The following is a 17,235-nucleotide window of genomic DNA, read 5'->3' as shown; positions in this document are numbered from 1 at the left end:
CGCTCGGAATTTGAGTGTATACTGCCAAATGAATGGAGCTTGTCTAGACGAGAGGCAAAGCTGCAGAATGACACATATCAGCTAAAAAGTGTTTTACAGAAAATAATATATTTTGGATTTAACTCCTTTGTTAATACCAACATTTTGATTAGTAACTGTAAATTAATTCGATATTTTTTCTCAGTAACTGTAACGGATTACAATTACATCTATTTTGTAATTTAATTACATAAGTCTTACATAACAACCTGTCACTTGCTACTCCCCAACCTTGTTGGGGACAAAACGGATTAAGAAGTTGAATTATACTGAAAAATGTGGATGTGGCATATAAGCCATTTCTATCCTGCTTTCTGCCTGACTGGGTAGTAGTAGCAATGCCCTATACACCGTCAATTGCCCCCTTTGTTGAACCGACCATTCATCAAACAACATAATAAGCCCATGTATGACGGGCAGTACAAAAGAACCAGTTCACTAAAATCTGAACAAAATGACCTAAACGAAGCCACAACACAAGAAATTATGCAAAACATGAAATGATGTAGGTAAGGAGAAAGGGCTCATTTGCCCAATGATTAAGGTGTGACATCTAGGCCTCGCCAGTGTGATCGTTGAGCTCTGAGGATCACACACGTCCTCATCCCAACCCTACGCCCTGCCCAAGATCCCCATTCCCGGGGAAAAGTGCTACTGTAGGTATTGCTGTATGTTCAGATCATGAAAGTGTCAAAGTGAGGGAGACTCTGTTGAGTAGGTTACAGCTGATACTTGTGCTCAGTGGATACGGTTGAGATAAGTACACCTGGATTTACAGTGGAGGAGTCCACCTCCTAGTCTGAAGGAGTACGAGAGGAAAACACTCATTATTGATAAGAGTTGCCCCTGAATTTACTACAGATTTTAGACATATTATCTTTTGTGAATATGGATCCAGGTCGTCCCAGTCATTTATTCTCATCTTGCCCTTGAGTTTTGACGGAGGGGGCAAGACTACTAAATCATCCTTTTCACACTCTCTGAAAAGGGGATCTCTTGGAACTGCTCTCTGGTGCTTTGAGTTCTATCTCCCAGGTATTTACCTGCAAAAACATATATTAAAAAAGGGTACAAAAAATGTGTGTTTTCATGTCTTTAACTATCAGACCTTCATGTGATCCAAAACCGTTTCATGTCACTCAATGAGTCTCTGATGCTTGATGCTTGCCAACAAAGTAACCACCAGAACTGCACAAACCTGTTCGATCTCCTTTATCCATCTGACCCCATGCCATTGTGTCCATGTTTCTACCAAACAGTACCTGGTGCTACAACAAGGGCACAGCATGGCGTTTCTGTTCTGCTATCTGCTTTTTTCCATGGTCCCATGGTGGTGGAGCAAGTTATCAAAGACCTTTTAATCTGCTGAATATTTACAGCATCTGGTTGAAGGTAAAGTTATTTACCCACCCAGTAAGTTGCTTTTGATTAAATAATTTATAGAATAACAGTATGTAACAAGTAGGAAAATAGTTTTTGTATTGTGCAGTATCTGCTCATCCATGACTATGTAGAGCAATTGACGTTTCAGTCCAAAGATGAGGAATGCTGCACCCACATTTTTCCTGTCAATACACATTTTCAACTTAAATGTCTTTTGGACCCATAAAGAGCCATTCAAGATTTTGGCCTGGCCTTCACATAAACCATCTCTGCAATCATTCTATCTGTCCTGTAAAAAAGTGTGAGGTGCTGTTACAAGACTAAACAGAATGTCTTTATTCATGACAGAGGAAGGGGGGCGGGAGGGAAACGGAGAATATGAAACAAATCTGTGTGAGCCAAAGGAAATAAGAAAGCAAACACAGCTGATTTTACAAACCCTGAGGTGAACAAGTATGAATATCCGTTTGCCCAAGTACCCATGCAGAATAGCAGTACTTGCTTATGTATAAGTTGAAGTTCTTACCATTATTAGCTTAGCTGAAACCAGCGTGTAACCACTGGACATGTTAGCCTGTTTGGATCTTTTCATGTCATTTTCATTTTATGCCAAATGTACCAACATTCTATCCCTCTTCTGCCATCACTGATGTTTTCAGATACAAGACCTCTGCTTTGGGTGTTACCATTAGGGAATTTGGATTCACTTGCCCTAAATATATTATATTATAAATATATTATGTATGTTTTTCCGTTGAAAAATAAAACATATCTAAGCCTACTGTCATGATGTAATTAAGGCACAATGATCCGGTGTTTCTATAAGCTTCAAGAAGTTCATCAAAATTTTTATAGAGAATAGCGCATCATACTGTGACCACAAGTGCATCAGCAAGTCTATATGACAATTCAACCCAGTCAGAGACTTACCATAAAGCCCTTCAGTACCAATACCCCTCTAAATCCCCATAGCAACCCCATCATATACCCCAATACCCATCTAAATCCCCATAGCAACCCCATCATATACCCCAATACCCGCCTTAATCCCCATAGCAACCCCATCATATACCCCAATACCCATCTAAATCCCCATAGCAACCCCATCATATACCCCAATACCCATCTAAATCCCCATAGCAACCCCATCATATACCCCAATACCCATCTAAATCCCCATAGCAACCCCATCATATACCCCAATACCCATCTAAATCCCCATAGCAACCCCATAATATACGTACGTACCTACCAGCAAATGCAGAAAAAAGCTTTATCTACAGAACATGTATTGGAAGATTGGGGACTTTGCATTAACTTGATTCCAGCTGAACTAACTGCTTAAATTGCCAAATCCATTTAAACAGCCACAAGCCAAACAAGAAGACAATAAAGTAATAATCAGTATTATTAGATAGTCAGTAGTAAAAGAGTAGTTTCAAGTAGAAGTAGTTCTAACTCAGAGACACACTAAAGAACTTTTCCCACAGCTCTCTTGCTGAATGTTCAAACTTTTAAAAATCATCCCTGTACAAATATCTCTGGATTAAAATAATTTGATGTACACTTCCTGAACCCAATTTTGTATGTATGAGGATGGGTGCGCTTAGTATTACACATGCCAAAAAACTGTACAAGATATTCCATCATTCAACTGAATGCAAACCCTACTGTACGTTTGAACCAACACTGAGAGATAAAGAAGAAAACAGTGAGTCATGTGATGCATAACAATGTACATGTGTACACACACTCACTCGCACACAGAGCTTTTACACACCGCCACACACTCTTAAGAGTGTGAGCGGTCACAGGGGAGAGTCTAGGTCTCCTCGTCGTCGCTGTTGTGCTGGCCTTTCTCCTCGCTGAGGCCCCTCTCATCAATGTTCTCCAGGGATTCGGCCCTCTGCAGGGTGAGGTCGGCCACGCTGATGCAGGGGAGTGTGTTCTGCTCGGGGTACATCCACGGCTTCAGGCTGGGGTTGTGCTTCCGCTTCCACTCGGGGTACTTCACGCATGCCTTGTAAATCTTCCTCATTGCCTGAATGAGCGAGAACGTGGGCTAATTAGAAGGCACTAATGTAAACGCCGAAGGACTTCAATTGATTGTTGTTGCACTAGTCTAAACTGACCAGTAGGTGGCAGTGGAAGGCCATAATAGGGCTCACCATTAGCTCTCTAAATGAATTTGTTCCGTGTGGAAATGTCTTATTTTGAGGGTTTTCTCAAGGAAACGATTTCCTACCTTTGGAGCAACGATCTGAGAGACTCGGTTGACCACCCACTTGGGCAAAGACCCTGGGGGAGAAACAAACAAACATTTAGACACATTTGAATTATGGCCAGTTGACAGGCTTTAAGGCTACATGGCTGCATGATGAACACAATTTCATCACAAAATGATTTCCCCTGTCGGCTTTGATGCTTCAACTAAATACACTCGCCCAACCTTAGTGGTTATAATCATGCTGTTGTACTGGCTGACACGCAGGGGATGTGTCTGTTTTGCTACAAACAAAGCACAGACATCTTAAATCAATCAGCATCTTTGGGGTGTTATTAAAAGCAGAAGGCCTGCATTGTGTCGAGCCCTCTGGAATGATGTGCCGGGGCGGAGGGAGGGGAACCGTGGCGACAGGAACCGTGGTGACGGTCCCACAGGTCACCAACAGCTGGCGGATCATGGCAGTGGAAGACATTAATAATCCGCTGATCTCTCCGTACAGCAAGGAAAAAGAATGACGTTAGCAAATGTATGAAATATGTCCTGTGCTGGAGTTTATTTTTGGGGATCAAAGACTTCCTGCCCCCGCTCCAGTCCAATGGATTCAGCGCCTGAAGCATATAGCTGATGTTAGAGCCCTCCGCAAGGCACCAGGGGAGTGAAAGGCCTCATTTGAAAAAAAGGGCCGTGTTACTGAAATTGCTTTAAAGGGCCAAAGGCTTTAAAAAAATAAACAAATGATGAAAGAATCAACAAAGCAACCGTGCTATAACTACATGCCCAAGCTTTGAAGTTTTTGAAGGGTGCCGTGTTTGTGTTTGGATATTAAATATTTCATCTAAGCTCTTTCAGAGGTGTACATTTAGGTTTGAAGGCCCCCGAGGCAAATAATATTGGAATTGTGGAAATGGTTGGAAATGTTATTTGCTAAATAAATTGGAAAGCTGTTATCCCAACAGATAACTAAAACATATCACTAACACGAGGCTGTGTTGGAATATGAACAGAGGCTTACCTTTTGGGTCCACTTGTGTTAAGTAGTAGAGGGAGCTGCAGTTTGGCCCATTGGATTGGATCAGGTAACCAGTGAGAAGTGACACAGCTCTCACATAATCCTTCTTTGGCGGATATTGCTGAAAAATGACATAAATAAATAAGACCTTATTCTACAGTGCATACCAAACACAGAGTCTCCGTTGGTAATACATGCTAAAGCTAAAATGGAATTTGGACCGTGAAATGAATACAAGCACAAGTATAACATTTCAAAAGAATGATAACTACATAATTTAACACAGCCACTACCTCTCGCAGTGGCCATGCTTAACAACAGACCTTCCTCTTTCATCTGTTAGTGATTTTGGAAGAATCTCAGTGTAATTTTTAAATGGTATTCTCCCAGCAGAAAATGAGACAATACTAAAAGGTATTTGAGAGTGACAGAAGCGACTGCTCCCAACATCTGGTGTCAGACAGATTTTTCCTTGACAAGGGCATCCATCCAGAGTTCTGGGCTGAACTCTCTGACACCCAAAGAGCATCGGAAAGGCCCCCTTTTAGACAGATTGTATTATCCTGCTAATTTCCACAGAGGGAAAATATGACCTCCAGGCCGCGCACAGGGTACATACTGAAATTATTCATTGCTACATGGAGATTAAATCACCACAGCGTTCACCTGACACCGTGGTCAGACTTTTGCCACTGACCTACACTTCTTCTGTTACACATGTGTGTAGGGCCTTAGAAGTGACAAACCAACTTATCTACTTCCACCAGACTGAACTAATCCTGACTCTTCCAAAACAAACATTTCAAACGTACACACCGGGTGTTTGACGGAGTAGTTGATGATCAAGTAGTCATTGCCCAGGGGTAGCCATGACCGCATTGTGACAAAGTCCCTGTTCTTCAGCGGGCTTGGGCACCTCCCTAGAATCACAAGTGAACAAACATGCAATGAGAAAGATAAACAGGACAACATGGTTTCCCCTTTAATAAAGCACCCAATATTGGTCATTTAACGTCTGAGTTTAGTAGTCTTTGGTCTTAGCATTTATCCTCATATGTCTCTCTTTATCAATGCAGTGTTGGTGAGATTAAGTTTGACAAAATACATTTGTAGTCAAAGCTCTCTGAGTAATGGAGACTCCATTGGTAAATTGAATCGTATTGATTCGCTTGCTGGCTGGCAGCTTGAATGCTAAAAAGAATTATTCACCTCATGTGTCCAGGCAGAGAATGAAATCTGTCTTGTTTTTTTGTGTGCTGGGAAACTATCGGTTTATAGACTAAATGAGTGGAAATTCAACGAAACAAGACTCTAGAGAGGAGAAGTAATGAGGGAGCGAGGACCAGTAAACAGATGTTCTGGGACACTCACAAGAGTAATATCCCACATCTGCATTAACTGTCAGCCTTCCGATGTCAAAGGTGTCAACCATGTTGGAGTCCCACTTCTTTCTGTAGCTGGTGTCATGAAGGACATCATACAACGTTTCTGCTGTGACATCTTTGCACACGATTTTCATCTAGAAAGACAGAGAAAAAGAAGGGAATAGAAGAATAAAATGGTTAGTCTTTTGAGACGTGCTGTGCTTTAGGTCGACCCTGGGACATTTGTGGGTGGATGGCTGTTCTTTATGACCTCTCTTCTAAAATGGTATGGGATACTTTGGGAAATGATTGAGTTTGAGTGACTAGCGTATGAAGTTACTGGAACTGAAGACTTGAATTACACAGACCATGAAATAATCCATTCAACAGTGGTGTGAATACATGCACCATGTAGGATTTCTTGGTTCTTCTAGTAGAGAAAGGCCATTTTATGCTGGTTCAGGGACCTGCAGTACTGCTAGTCCATGAAGAACCCATTTACTATGGCTGAATGAGGGAGGCATGCAGGTCAAACATAAGTCCAGCTGACAACCCAGCTGCATAAAGGTCAAACACAGCCCGTAGACTCTCTGGAGTACACTTTTCATGAGTGTACATGTGCACATAAAATATACCTCCCACAGATATACCTCCCAGGCCTGTCAAAACATTCAGGACAAAGTAATGACGCTCACAAGTCAATACATGATCAACATAGGATGAAATTCCCCAGTATGATTTTCATTCCTGGCCATTGTAGCTAGAAATCATTTTTAAAGAGGCAGAAACAAAGACAGCTTGAAGATAAGAGTGTGGAGGTAAAAGCAACCCTCGGATATCAAACTCTCTACCGACGCAACTTTTCCACTGCACTCTTAAGATTGCTTGCGTAGGTCTGTGGATCAAGTAAGACCAAAAACGTCAGGTGCAATGCGATCAGATATTGTTTGGACCGTGCAAGAAGTAATGGAACCCTATCCTTAATACCCCTGACATTAGTTGAATAATTCATGTGACACCTCCGCCCAACCCAGCGTGAACGGTCGCTCCCCATTTCCACTGGGCTCCTTGAAACAAACTCTCTTTGGTCTCTATGAATGGAATGTCGTCAATGCCTCTACACACACTCAATTATTCATGGCAAGAAGCGCATCACTACCCCAGAAAGATCTATCAATTATTGAGGCAGGTCTGTCATCCGTGTTTTTGCCGATATTCTGGGGGTCTAAACCATTTCCTTCTCCAGCCCCGTGAGCCTCTAGGGAAAAGGGCCCCAAACTGTGGTAGTGGTCCCCCCCCCCCCCCCCCCCAGGCGTCCCCCTCCGCCACTGATGTCGAGGTCAACTGTAGTGCTCCTTGCAAAAAAAAAATATATGCATACCCTCCGGCTGGGCCACGACTGGGACTCAGGTTTCCGCATCTGAGCTAGCAGTTACCACGAGTTTTCCGCTCTTAATTTTTCAGGATGTCTCCTGCTTGCACCCCGCCCCTTAGCTAGCTCTTTCATCACTGACACGGATGCTCCTGGGGATGGGGGCAGGGGGTGGGGTGGGGTGGGGGTAGGGATGGGGGTAGGGGGTGGGGGTAGGGGGTGAGGGTAGGGATGGGGGTTGGGGTTGGACATGCTTAGTCAGTTGGTTAGATGCAATGCCAACCCTCTGGTTGCTGATGAGCCATCACACATGTGGTACTTCATTGCGCGTGTGTGTGTGTGTGTGTGTGTGTGTGTGTGTGTGTGTGTGTGTATGTGTGTTTGTGTGTGTGTGTGTGTGTGTGTGTGTGTGTGTGTGTGTGTGTGTATGTTTGTGTGTGTGTGTGTGTGTGTGTGTGTGTGTGTGTGTGTGCGTGTATGTTTGTGTGTGTGTGTGTGTGTGTGTGTGTGTGTGTGTGTGTGTGTACATTCCTTATGTTACTGTCAAGAACTGTACCGGTACGTTAACTGCAGTAATGCTGCATGCCTGTCAAAAGGAATGTATACCGAGGCCAAACAGACAGTGTTTGCACGAAATAGATGTTATTACAATATTGATTGAATTGCTCTTAAGGTTGAGTGTCGTGGGTAATTAATGAATGGACTCACTGTCTAAAACCATTCAATTCTGGTGGTGCACAGAAGCACAGGCCTTGCCTTTTGTAACTCGATGGCACAAAGTCCTCACTTGAAAGGAGCAATGTGATAGGGGCTGCTACTCAGAGCCTGGGTTAATTAAACATGAAGGCAGGAAAAGGCCTATACTGCCTGAGAACATTCCCTGGATGATCCCTTAGCCAAAGATGCTGGCTCCTACAAAATATATGTGGATCATCTATAAATAATATTCTACCTTGGGTCTCCACTCTGGCAGGCATTCAGGGAAAGGAAAGACGCCATTGTGCAGATTTCACGAGGGTGATAAAACCCTGAATCGGTAACAGACGACATCTTTTGCCTCCGCCACTCCGGTCATATAACTGCGCTCAGCACTTATTTTACTGCAGCTGCGAGCGAAGAACTGCTATCACAGGGGGATGAAGTAGGAGTGAGGCAATGCACCGAGAGCAACATAATGGACTTCAACAATAGATCCTCCCCCATTCTGCTTGCTGCTCTTGGCCAATATAAAGTGGACGTTATGCCTTATATAACACTTCATACATACTCCTAGGACATGCCATCGGGAATAAAACCCTATGATTAAATAATGTTTATTCATTAACTTAACGTTCATAAGCTAGTCTATGTGGTTATGAACGGTAGGTTACGCATTTTCCCCAAAAGGGACAGTGCAACACCAATAAGCTTGTCTCCAAAATGAAACTTTATTAGCCTTTGAGTAAGGGAATGAAACGTGTTTTTAGCTTTTATACGTGTGCTAGTATGTTAAGCATTTGGGGATTCAATTATGTTCCCAAAGTTAACCTGAGGCTTTGAACTTTGCGAGAAAATGTATCTTACTTTTAACAATTGCAAGTTACATTCAAATGAACACATCAAATAATTACATCTAATAATATGCGGAACCTGGCCATCCTCTCAGCGTGAAAAAAGTCTTCATTCCGCAATGCAGTGAAAATGAACTGGGGAAATGCAGAACACTTGCCTTGAGTTTCTGGATAGCTTTGCAATCATCGCCGTCTCTACACCACACCGTCACACCTCCTTTGGTGTACCGCGCTATCCATCCTTCGTGGTTTTCACATTGTTCTTTGAACGAGGCGAAATCGCTATCATCCGGAATCTGGACCGGCATCTTACTCTCTCCCGTGCAGCGAATCGATCAGATGGACCGGTGAGAACTGATCAGATGGACCGGTGAGAACTGACTGCAGGGGTCCCGATTCTCATAAGATCTTCCCGTTCTTTTTCTCTTTTTCTGCTGGGGGTTTTGGTGGCACGTTAAGTTGACATTTAAAGCTTACCTGAGTCCAGGTAAACGACAAAATAGGAGACGACTGTCATTAGTCACACGGAGACACAGGTATAAGTTGATGACTGCCTGGCAGGACGTTATTCCAGCAGGTGTACAAGCAACCGTCGTGACGCGCTAGTTCAGGCACTATCACACTGATGAGACGGAGCATTATATAGGTAAGGAGTCACGTTACCAACATCCCGCTTTCAGGTGGGGCAGCAGTCTACACGAGTACACATTTAGTCAGACTGACTGATGAACAACAGATCGGGTGTCATGTTTGCCCAGTACACTAGACTCTTTTTCTGTGGCTATTTTGTTTAGCCTCCATGGCAGGATAGAATACAGCTCATGTTTCGCCAGCAGCCTCGGAACTTGCTCTCCCACCTATTGTCGTCCTCCCTTAACCTCGTCCTTCTCTCTCATCCACTCCAGGGTGTTAGAGAAACATTGTTTGTTCAAATCAGCTGATTGATGATAACACAAGGAAATACTTCCTAGGCAAAAGTGGGGAATCCTCACTTGAAATCCCATCGTGGTTTCCCATCGTGGCACTCTGTTTTCAGTAAACACAAACAATGAAATTGCCCGGAAAGGAAACAATGAGACATCAATGACACTTGCACAAAAATGCAAAAGATGTCCATATTAAATAGCCTATTCAAAATACAGTATCACACCATCTTTATTTGACTTGGATGAAACCGTTGGATGTTTACTGACTGTTACAGGAAGTTAAGGATTTTCAGGTTTTGCGCATGTAAAATGGAAAAATATTATGGGAACTGGTTGAACAAAATGTTTTAGTATCTGTCAAGCATGTTTGAACTGAAGCCCCTGAAGGTGGATACATAAAGTCTGGAGTTCCTCATAATAGTAAATTCACTCTGGCTATGTTAGAAAATGGCTATTTAAGAGGCCACAGCACTATAAAACAATGACACTCACCCAGACACGAATAATGCTTTCAAGCATAACAAAAGTAGACACCTATTAACGGTGACATGTAGTCCACCATACATATTGTGTTACAGACTGACCAGTCACCACAACAGTATCAATGGCATAATGACACAAATTATTTGTGGGCAAAGTTTTTTAAGGTTTTCAACCCGGGTCTTGCTTGGCTACTCTGGATTTCTTATTGCTTATCTGGTATACATTTGCTTTAAAATGTTCAAATACAGACTAAACCCGCAGAACAAACCAAACATCTCGCCCCTTGATCCATATTCAGCAGCATCTCTGAAAGCTTCCCTCCGCAGGGGAGCTCACTTTTCATCCCCTCTCAGTGTGACTTCCCCCGGCCTCCACCGCGGGGCTCCATATCTCTCTGCTGGCTGCCATTTCTCATGAGCGTCAGTCCTTTGGGCCTGCCTGGGAGTTGTTGCATGTATTGCTGGAGTGACACCTTGGGGATGACCTCAGCCTCCTGCTCATCTGGTGGGGAGGAGAAGGGGGTGCAGGCCACTGGCTCCCTCTCTAGTGTGTGTCAACCATGGCTGCGAAACCTGAGCTCGCGTTGTTAAACTGAGCGTGTTAGTGCTCCACAGTCCAAGATGTGCTTCTGTCTGTTTAGCCTGCACTGTCACTGAACTTTGGTGAGCAGTTGTGTTTAGTTTGAAAGATAAGACTTTTTTTTTCCAAGTAGCTGATCCTCAAAAACTTTTAATACATTCTGTGTGGCTAATGACGGAGGTAAGGGATGATTCAGCTGACTATGACTGATGGTCTGTGTGTCCAGAGAGTAAACCAACAGCAAACCAAACCCGCAAAACGAAACACTCATCTTGGAACAGACAAAATATTTTTTTCCTTTTGGTGATCTCACACATTTGCATAGAACATTTACAACTGTTATGCTGACACCTGGGAATCAATACCACCACTCATGGTAACATTACAGCTATTGACATGGAGATCATAATTTAAATAGCAGGTTTCTGTGGTGGTGATTGTGCTGTTAAGTGATGCATTGGTTTGAGAAATTTCATAGTCAGGTTTCAAATTAGACTTATGCTCCCATCTCAGATAGTAAAACCTATAATCACTTAGGTAAAAGTAGTTCAGTGGCAAAATATGGTAGAACACATGAGCCACAGTTCACAGTTATCATCATACTGTTCTTCATTTCATTGTCTCTGTACCATTGCTATTAGTGTGATCGACTCATGTGGGATGTGACTGTATGAATTATTGGAGCTGACCAGTGAAAGTGCCTTAGAGAGTTCCATATGCTGATTCCGAATGAAGGTTCTATTGTCCCTGTGCTAAGAGATGTTGTTCAGTCAACCTATACATTTCAATTCTGTGATGTCCAAGCATCGAACCCCAGCTCATTTCAGACGCCTACAATAATATGACTCAAAGCTCTTCCCCCTCTTTCTGGCTGTTGACCTTTTTGACCTCCAGACATCTGCCCCAGTAACCTGATCTGAATGACTTGCAATGTTGACACTGTTTCCCTGACCATTTATTTACACCTTGCCACAGACCCTTCTTTTAAACAGAGATTATTGTCGTAACACAACAGTAGCCATGTCACTATTTCTTATTGATCTCCAAAGAGCTAGCATTAGAAATATTTACGATGACATCATTGAGCTATTGACTATTAGCTCCTGCTTGTCTACACAGTCGGTAGGCCCAGGGTACACAGCCTGCCCATTGCGAGACGACTATGGGGACATGGAAAAGAGCAGCCACGGAGGATGATCACACTCCTCTGATGAAGAGATACGAGAAGAAGGACGCTCCTGAATTGTTTAGTGAAAGGATTCCACTGAAGTTATGTAACGATCCACTCGAGCTCACTTGTATACACAAGGATGCCAGTTTTGTCTGAGAGCACACAGACATAAAAACCCAAATGTCCATTCCTGTGTCCCCTTCTCTAGATCAAATCCAAATTTCTGCTTCTCCAAATAGCAAATCAAATTCACACCGGTAAGAGGAGTCCGGCTGATAAAAAGGAGTGGCCCTTGGGTTTTGTTTTGTCTGGAACTAAAGTTGTATCCCGGGTAACCGATTGTTTTCTGGCTCAGGTTGGTCTTAACGTTGAAGCAGGAAGCATTGCCAGACGGTAAGGAGACCTCTGGTACCCCTGAGGAGATTGGAAAAACACACTTAATTATTTCCCCGTAAGGTAACCCACTCATGTACCCTTGTGGTTTGATATGGAAAAGCGTCCACGTGACAGGAGATGCTAAAGCACACTCACGGAGTAAAGCACGGACCTCCTTCTCTCAAACTGGAATAGAGTAGGCCAGTTTAGTGCTTAAGTATCAAGAAAGGCAGTGTGCCACTAAATCATCATCAACATCAATGAGTTGGAAGAATGACATCCAAAGAAAGAAAGCACTTCTCGTATGTCACTTACATTGAATATTTAAAGAAAATACCCTGAGGTATAAGTAAAGCCGATAGAATTCAATAGTAGAAAAGTGTTCATGAAAAGATTTAGAAAAATGTGCACGATTTTTGAGATTTTAAAGATGAATCAACAATTACTGTTTTCACTTGAGCTTTTGGTTTTGTGTCATTGCCTATGAGGATATATTCTAAATAAAGAAACTGACGTACGAAAAAGGTTTTAAGGAGAAGAATTTTACAGAGTCAAAGTATTATCATTCCTGTTGGAAGCCTCAGCAATGGAATGTGTGGCTCTCTGGCTGCCGTGGAGTTAAACATTAAACACAAGGCCCCGTGGCAGCTCCTGTTGGACAAGGCCATAAAAAGTAATAGAAGGAACAGACCTCCACAAGGTAACATGTCATAATTCATCTCTGACTTTAAATAACAAATAAGACGTACAGCCTCAGGAATTAGATTAGATTGTCAATCTAGTTTCATTGCTTGGGGAACACTGGAGTGACATTTCTGTGTTCTTGTGCCTTTTTACACTAAGTTAATAAACTAAGTCACAGTGTATACAGGATCATATTTGTTTGAACTGTCTGTATTTTATGAACTTTTATCACCCCTTCTCCATTTTTCTGTTAATTCATAGAGTATGGTGACCTTTCCAAGTTCTAAATGTCAAGCAAAATAACACATCCGATGTATATGCATTTTATGATAACGAGATACATTTGCATTAAAGATAATTGTGCTTTAATAGCATACAATTAGTTTATATGTGGATTAACAAGACTACGTCAAACAAACAAACAATAAAACAAAAACACAGCTATGGATATGTCAGGTTCTTCATGAAGCTTAACAGCACTACAACATTTACTGATACATAAGCCTTTATGTACTAACCAATTGGTTTGAACGGGAGATAATGAGGGAAAATTGGTCCCTGGAGGATCGAAGTTGTTAAAAAAGTAACACTATCTGCACTGTCTCAGCGGCCAGTAAGAGAGGCTGGTGGCCAAGCCATACTTAAGATACAATGGCTCTCAAAAGATTTGCGTCTGTTGGGTGGTAATTGTTTGTTTTTCCCCCCACAACTTGCCAGCCTGTTAAAATAACGGAGGCTCACAAACACAGCCTATGTGCATACCTGGTATGCCATTAAGTTTTAAATACCTTTAATTGGAAATGCTTGGTTAATCCTTTGGTCCGGTAGGAGTGCTGCAGCGCAATTATTGTCTAGGAGCTATATAGTCTGGCGTCCTCTCGCACGGGAAGCTTTTGAACACAGCATGTAGATTACCAGATGCCATTGAGAGTGTGAGAGCACCTATGTTTGATGTATGGTATGATGGTTGACGTGGCAGATCTGCATTTTCATAACGGCCACAACATACAGCTTCCTGATCCCCGCTGTGTTTTACTGCTTCTCTCTCATGATCCAGAGAGGACTTACCCAATAATTACTGCTTCATCAGGCTTGGGGTCCTTTTCTCCTGTTTATCCTATACAGCCATGGAGTACCTAGGAACAGCAGCAAACTCTCAATCACTAGCCAGTGGCATTGGTGGAAAAGATTCAAATGAAAGCAGCCTGACACAACTGACACTGTTGGAAGTTGTACTTTGGTAGAAAAAAAACTGGAGCAACATGTTCTTGAGCAACATTTAGGAGACACTGGCAAAATTGGTGACTGTTTTGCCTATATATTCCTGATGGTTTTGAGCCATAATTGATGTGGGGTACAAAATCATTCTTGCCACCATGGCAGCATGCCCAGGGTCCACACCACACTGCCACCATCGCCCCAGCTGGAGAGAGACGCATAACCCATCAAAACTCTCTGCCATGGAGGAGACACAGTAGTGAAATACCTCATGGCAAATGGTCCATTATGGCAGCATAGGGGAGCACAAGTGGGGCTTTTACGGACTGGTATCATGGATTTATAGGCTTCTCCCTGAACGTAACACAGGGGTTTGCTCTGTGGAAATGATTTCTAAAACCTTTCTGACTGAAGGTATACTTTAAGTTGATCATATTCCATCAGAGGCCCTGTTTTGGTTGCTTTTGGCACGGCCTCTTGTGCACGCAAATACTTAGGGTTGCACAGAATCAACATTAATTTAATTATCAGCTCCGATGTCACAGTACGAGATTTCTGGACATAGGGGTATTCTTTTACAGTAGTGGATTTGTGGGTTACATAAAGGTTATGCAACTCCCCCTTCTACGTTCTGAAACCTTTAATAGTATACTGTGTGGCGTCCACATTGAAGCCATGTCTCGGTGAAACACTGAGGAATGACTCCGCTTCATTTCCTTCACTGTCATCCATCAGGGGCTGAAGGCAGCACTTTTTGCCGTCCAATAAAAGTGATACTTGAGACTGATCCAAACATGACAGTTTAATCATTAAATATATTTTCCCAGGGATCTCCTAATGCAGCGCAGGCCGAAAGGAGCTGAAGTCACACCGCTGGTCCGTAGTCCCACCTGAGGCATGTACTGTGCAGTCATCATTTACTGCCGCCAGCTTCAAAAAGCTCCATCACTCTCCTCTACCAATGCATGAACCCCTGGATTAAATATAATCCGCAAAAAGATTTTTTTTTCCCATCCCGTGGCCAACTTTAAAAACAACCAGCAGATGCTGTCTATTCATGTTCCATCACTTCAAAGAGAGACCATTTACTTAACCACAGTCATAGAAAATGATTTCATAGTGACTTGATTAGGAGGAAAAGGCCTGTATTTGCATACGGTAGCGCAAGAGACTCCTCATGTGGTTGCGGCTGAGCAGATTTTTTGGAGAGGAGGGGCAGAAGTTGCCATTACAGATCTGTTTAAGTCATTCAGATCTCAAAAAGTGAACCCGATCCTCTGCCTTTTGTAGAGGTGCTCCACAGCAACTCGTCTGAAGTGTATGTCTGTGGTTTTTACAGAACACAGCTTGATAAAACCACTCCAATTTGGGCTGTGAATAATTGTGTGGGTGTTCCGGATATTATGACAAAGAAAAAGCATTGACTAAAACGAAGTTGGCGATCCCAAGTAGATGACTTGCACTTTGGCAGACAAGATTGGTTTGGGGTTCAACAGGGAACAGAGTAGCTCATTTGTTGCACTGTAATAAAGCAAGCAATGAGATGACTAAATCAATCCAAATGTGCATGTTCACAGATGTAGGCAGATGGGACTTAGAGGCGGATTCTGGATGTGATCTAGTGCCTCATGACTTCATCCCATTACACTGATGAGAGCATTGAAAGCTCTGGAGAGCTGAATAAACTCAGACTGTACAGTGTTCAGTGAGGTTTTTTTTTATATCAGTGTTCACACTACAGGCACAGGGAAAATAACATTTGTTTGTATTCTAAGTACTAGCCAGGGATGTACAGAGATGAAAGCCAGCTTTCATGGGGGTGAAAAGCAATTGCACTGATATTAGCACCAATGAAGGATATCGCTGTTTCGCATTCTCAAATAGGAGCATTTCTTTGTGTGCTACAGCATGACTGATAATATACCCCTTTGGCCTGAGACTACAAGGACACTACCAGTGGACTTTGTTTATGATGACCAAGTACAGGAGTGCATATTATGATGTAATTACTGTTATATAATATAAGCATAGACTTCAGTCCAAAACAGAAGGACCATAATTGGCTGTCCAGAAATTGAGGTTGTAAAAGTGTACTGCCTTACCAGTTTGCTGTCATTTGACCATGAACATGAGGGTCAACCTTTCATGTGAACCTGTTCACAGAACAATTTTTTAATTACAAAGATCGGGACTCAACAGAAAGGTTACATTCCCAACCTCTCAACTTGACAGTGTCAGTGATTTAATTGACAGTGTCAGTGACACTCAAAATTGCACTCTTCATGTTTACATCTTTTAGGTTAAGAAGCGTGAAGTTTATGGCTCAACAACGGTGTTTATGGTTCAGCGAAGGTGTTTTAATGGGTTTATCAATACTCTTAAACCGTTGAGAGGCTATCAGCAAAGTTTCTTGACCTCAAGGATAAAGAATGTTTTCACAACTGTTTGTAACCATTTCACCCAAATTTGGAACTATTCAAGACCCATTTTGCTCCTAACCTCCGGTCCCTGCCAAAACGCTTCTAAAACGAAGAGATACTGCCGTGAAAGAGGAGATCCTGCAACGTTCAGCTGGGTGCCTCTGAACTTCAGGACATATATTTTCAAAAAGTTGTGTTTTAGAAAGGTATCCAGAGTTGCAAATGAAGAGTGTGAACTATGAGAACTATGTAAGAACATTAACACGAATAAAAATGCACGAGGGGCTTAAGTCATCTTTAAACCAGACGAGTTATTGTCAAGCAGTGGGAAGAAAAATCATAATTTTCCTCTCATGATGAGTGTTTCATATTACCTATTCATAATACCGCCCCAAGCCCCTCCCTGATGGGAAGGAGTCTGCTTAGTATTTATTC

The 17,235-nt window shown here is 42.5% G+C and overlaps 1 protein-coding gene across 1 annotated transcript; it reads right to left on the bottom strand.

Moving 5' to 3' along the window:
* Positions 1 to 2,588: 2,588 nt before the first annotated feature.
* Positions 2,589 to 9,949, bottom strand: stard15 (StAR-related lipid transfer (START) domain containing 15). The gene is made up of 6 exons (XM_012839977.3): positions 9,103 to 9,949; positions 6,030 to 6,177; positions 5,475 to 5,578; positions 4,662 to 4,779; positions 3,668 to 3,720; positions 2,589 to 3,463 (listed from the first exon to the last, which is right to left on the bottom strand). Exons 1-6 carry the CDS (start codon positions 9,250 to 9,252, stop codon positions 3,245 to 3,247), a joined length of 792 nt encoding a protein of 263 aa, XP_012695431.1. The 5' UTR covers positions 9,253 to 9,949; the 3' UTR covers positions 2,589 to 3,244.
* Positions 9,950 to 17,235: the final 7,286 nt, after the last annotated feature.

Source organism: Clupea harengus, chromosome 20 (assembly GCF_900700415.2).
Source record: "Clupea harengus chromosome 20, Ch_v2.0.2, whole genome shotgun sequence".
NCBI classification, from domain to species: domain Eukaryota; kingdom Metazoa; phylum Chordata; class Actinopteri; order Clupeiformes; family Clupeidae; genus Clupea; species Clupea harengus.
The sequence above is the reverse complement of the archived record's forward strand: the minus strand, read 5'-3'. Positions and strand labels throughout refer to the sequence as shown.

Bases quoted from the DNA above. Each gene is read 5' to 3' on its own strand.
- stard15 (XM_012839977.3), bottom strand. From the start codon at position 9,252: ATGCCGGTCCAGATTCCGGATGATAGCGATTTCGCCTCGTTCAAAGAA. The intron at 5,579-6,029 runs GTGAGTGTCCCA...TTGTGATTCTAG, and splicing joins AGATGTGGGATATTACTCTT to GGAGGTGCCCAAGCCCGCTG. The intron at 3,721-4,661 runs GTAAGCCTCTGT...TTTCTCCCCCAG, and splicing joins AACACAAGTGGACCCAAAAG to GGTCTTTGCCCAAGTGGGTG.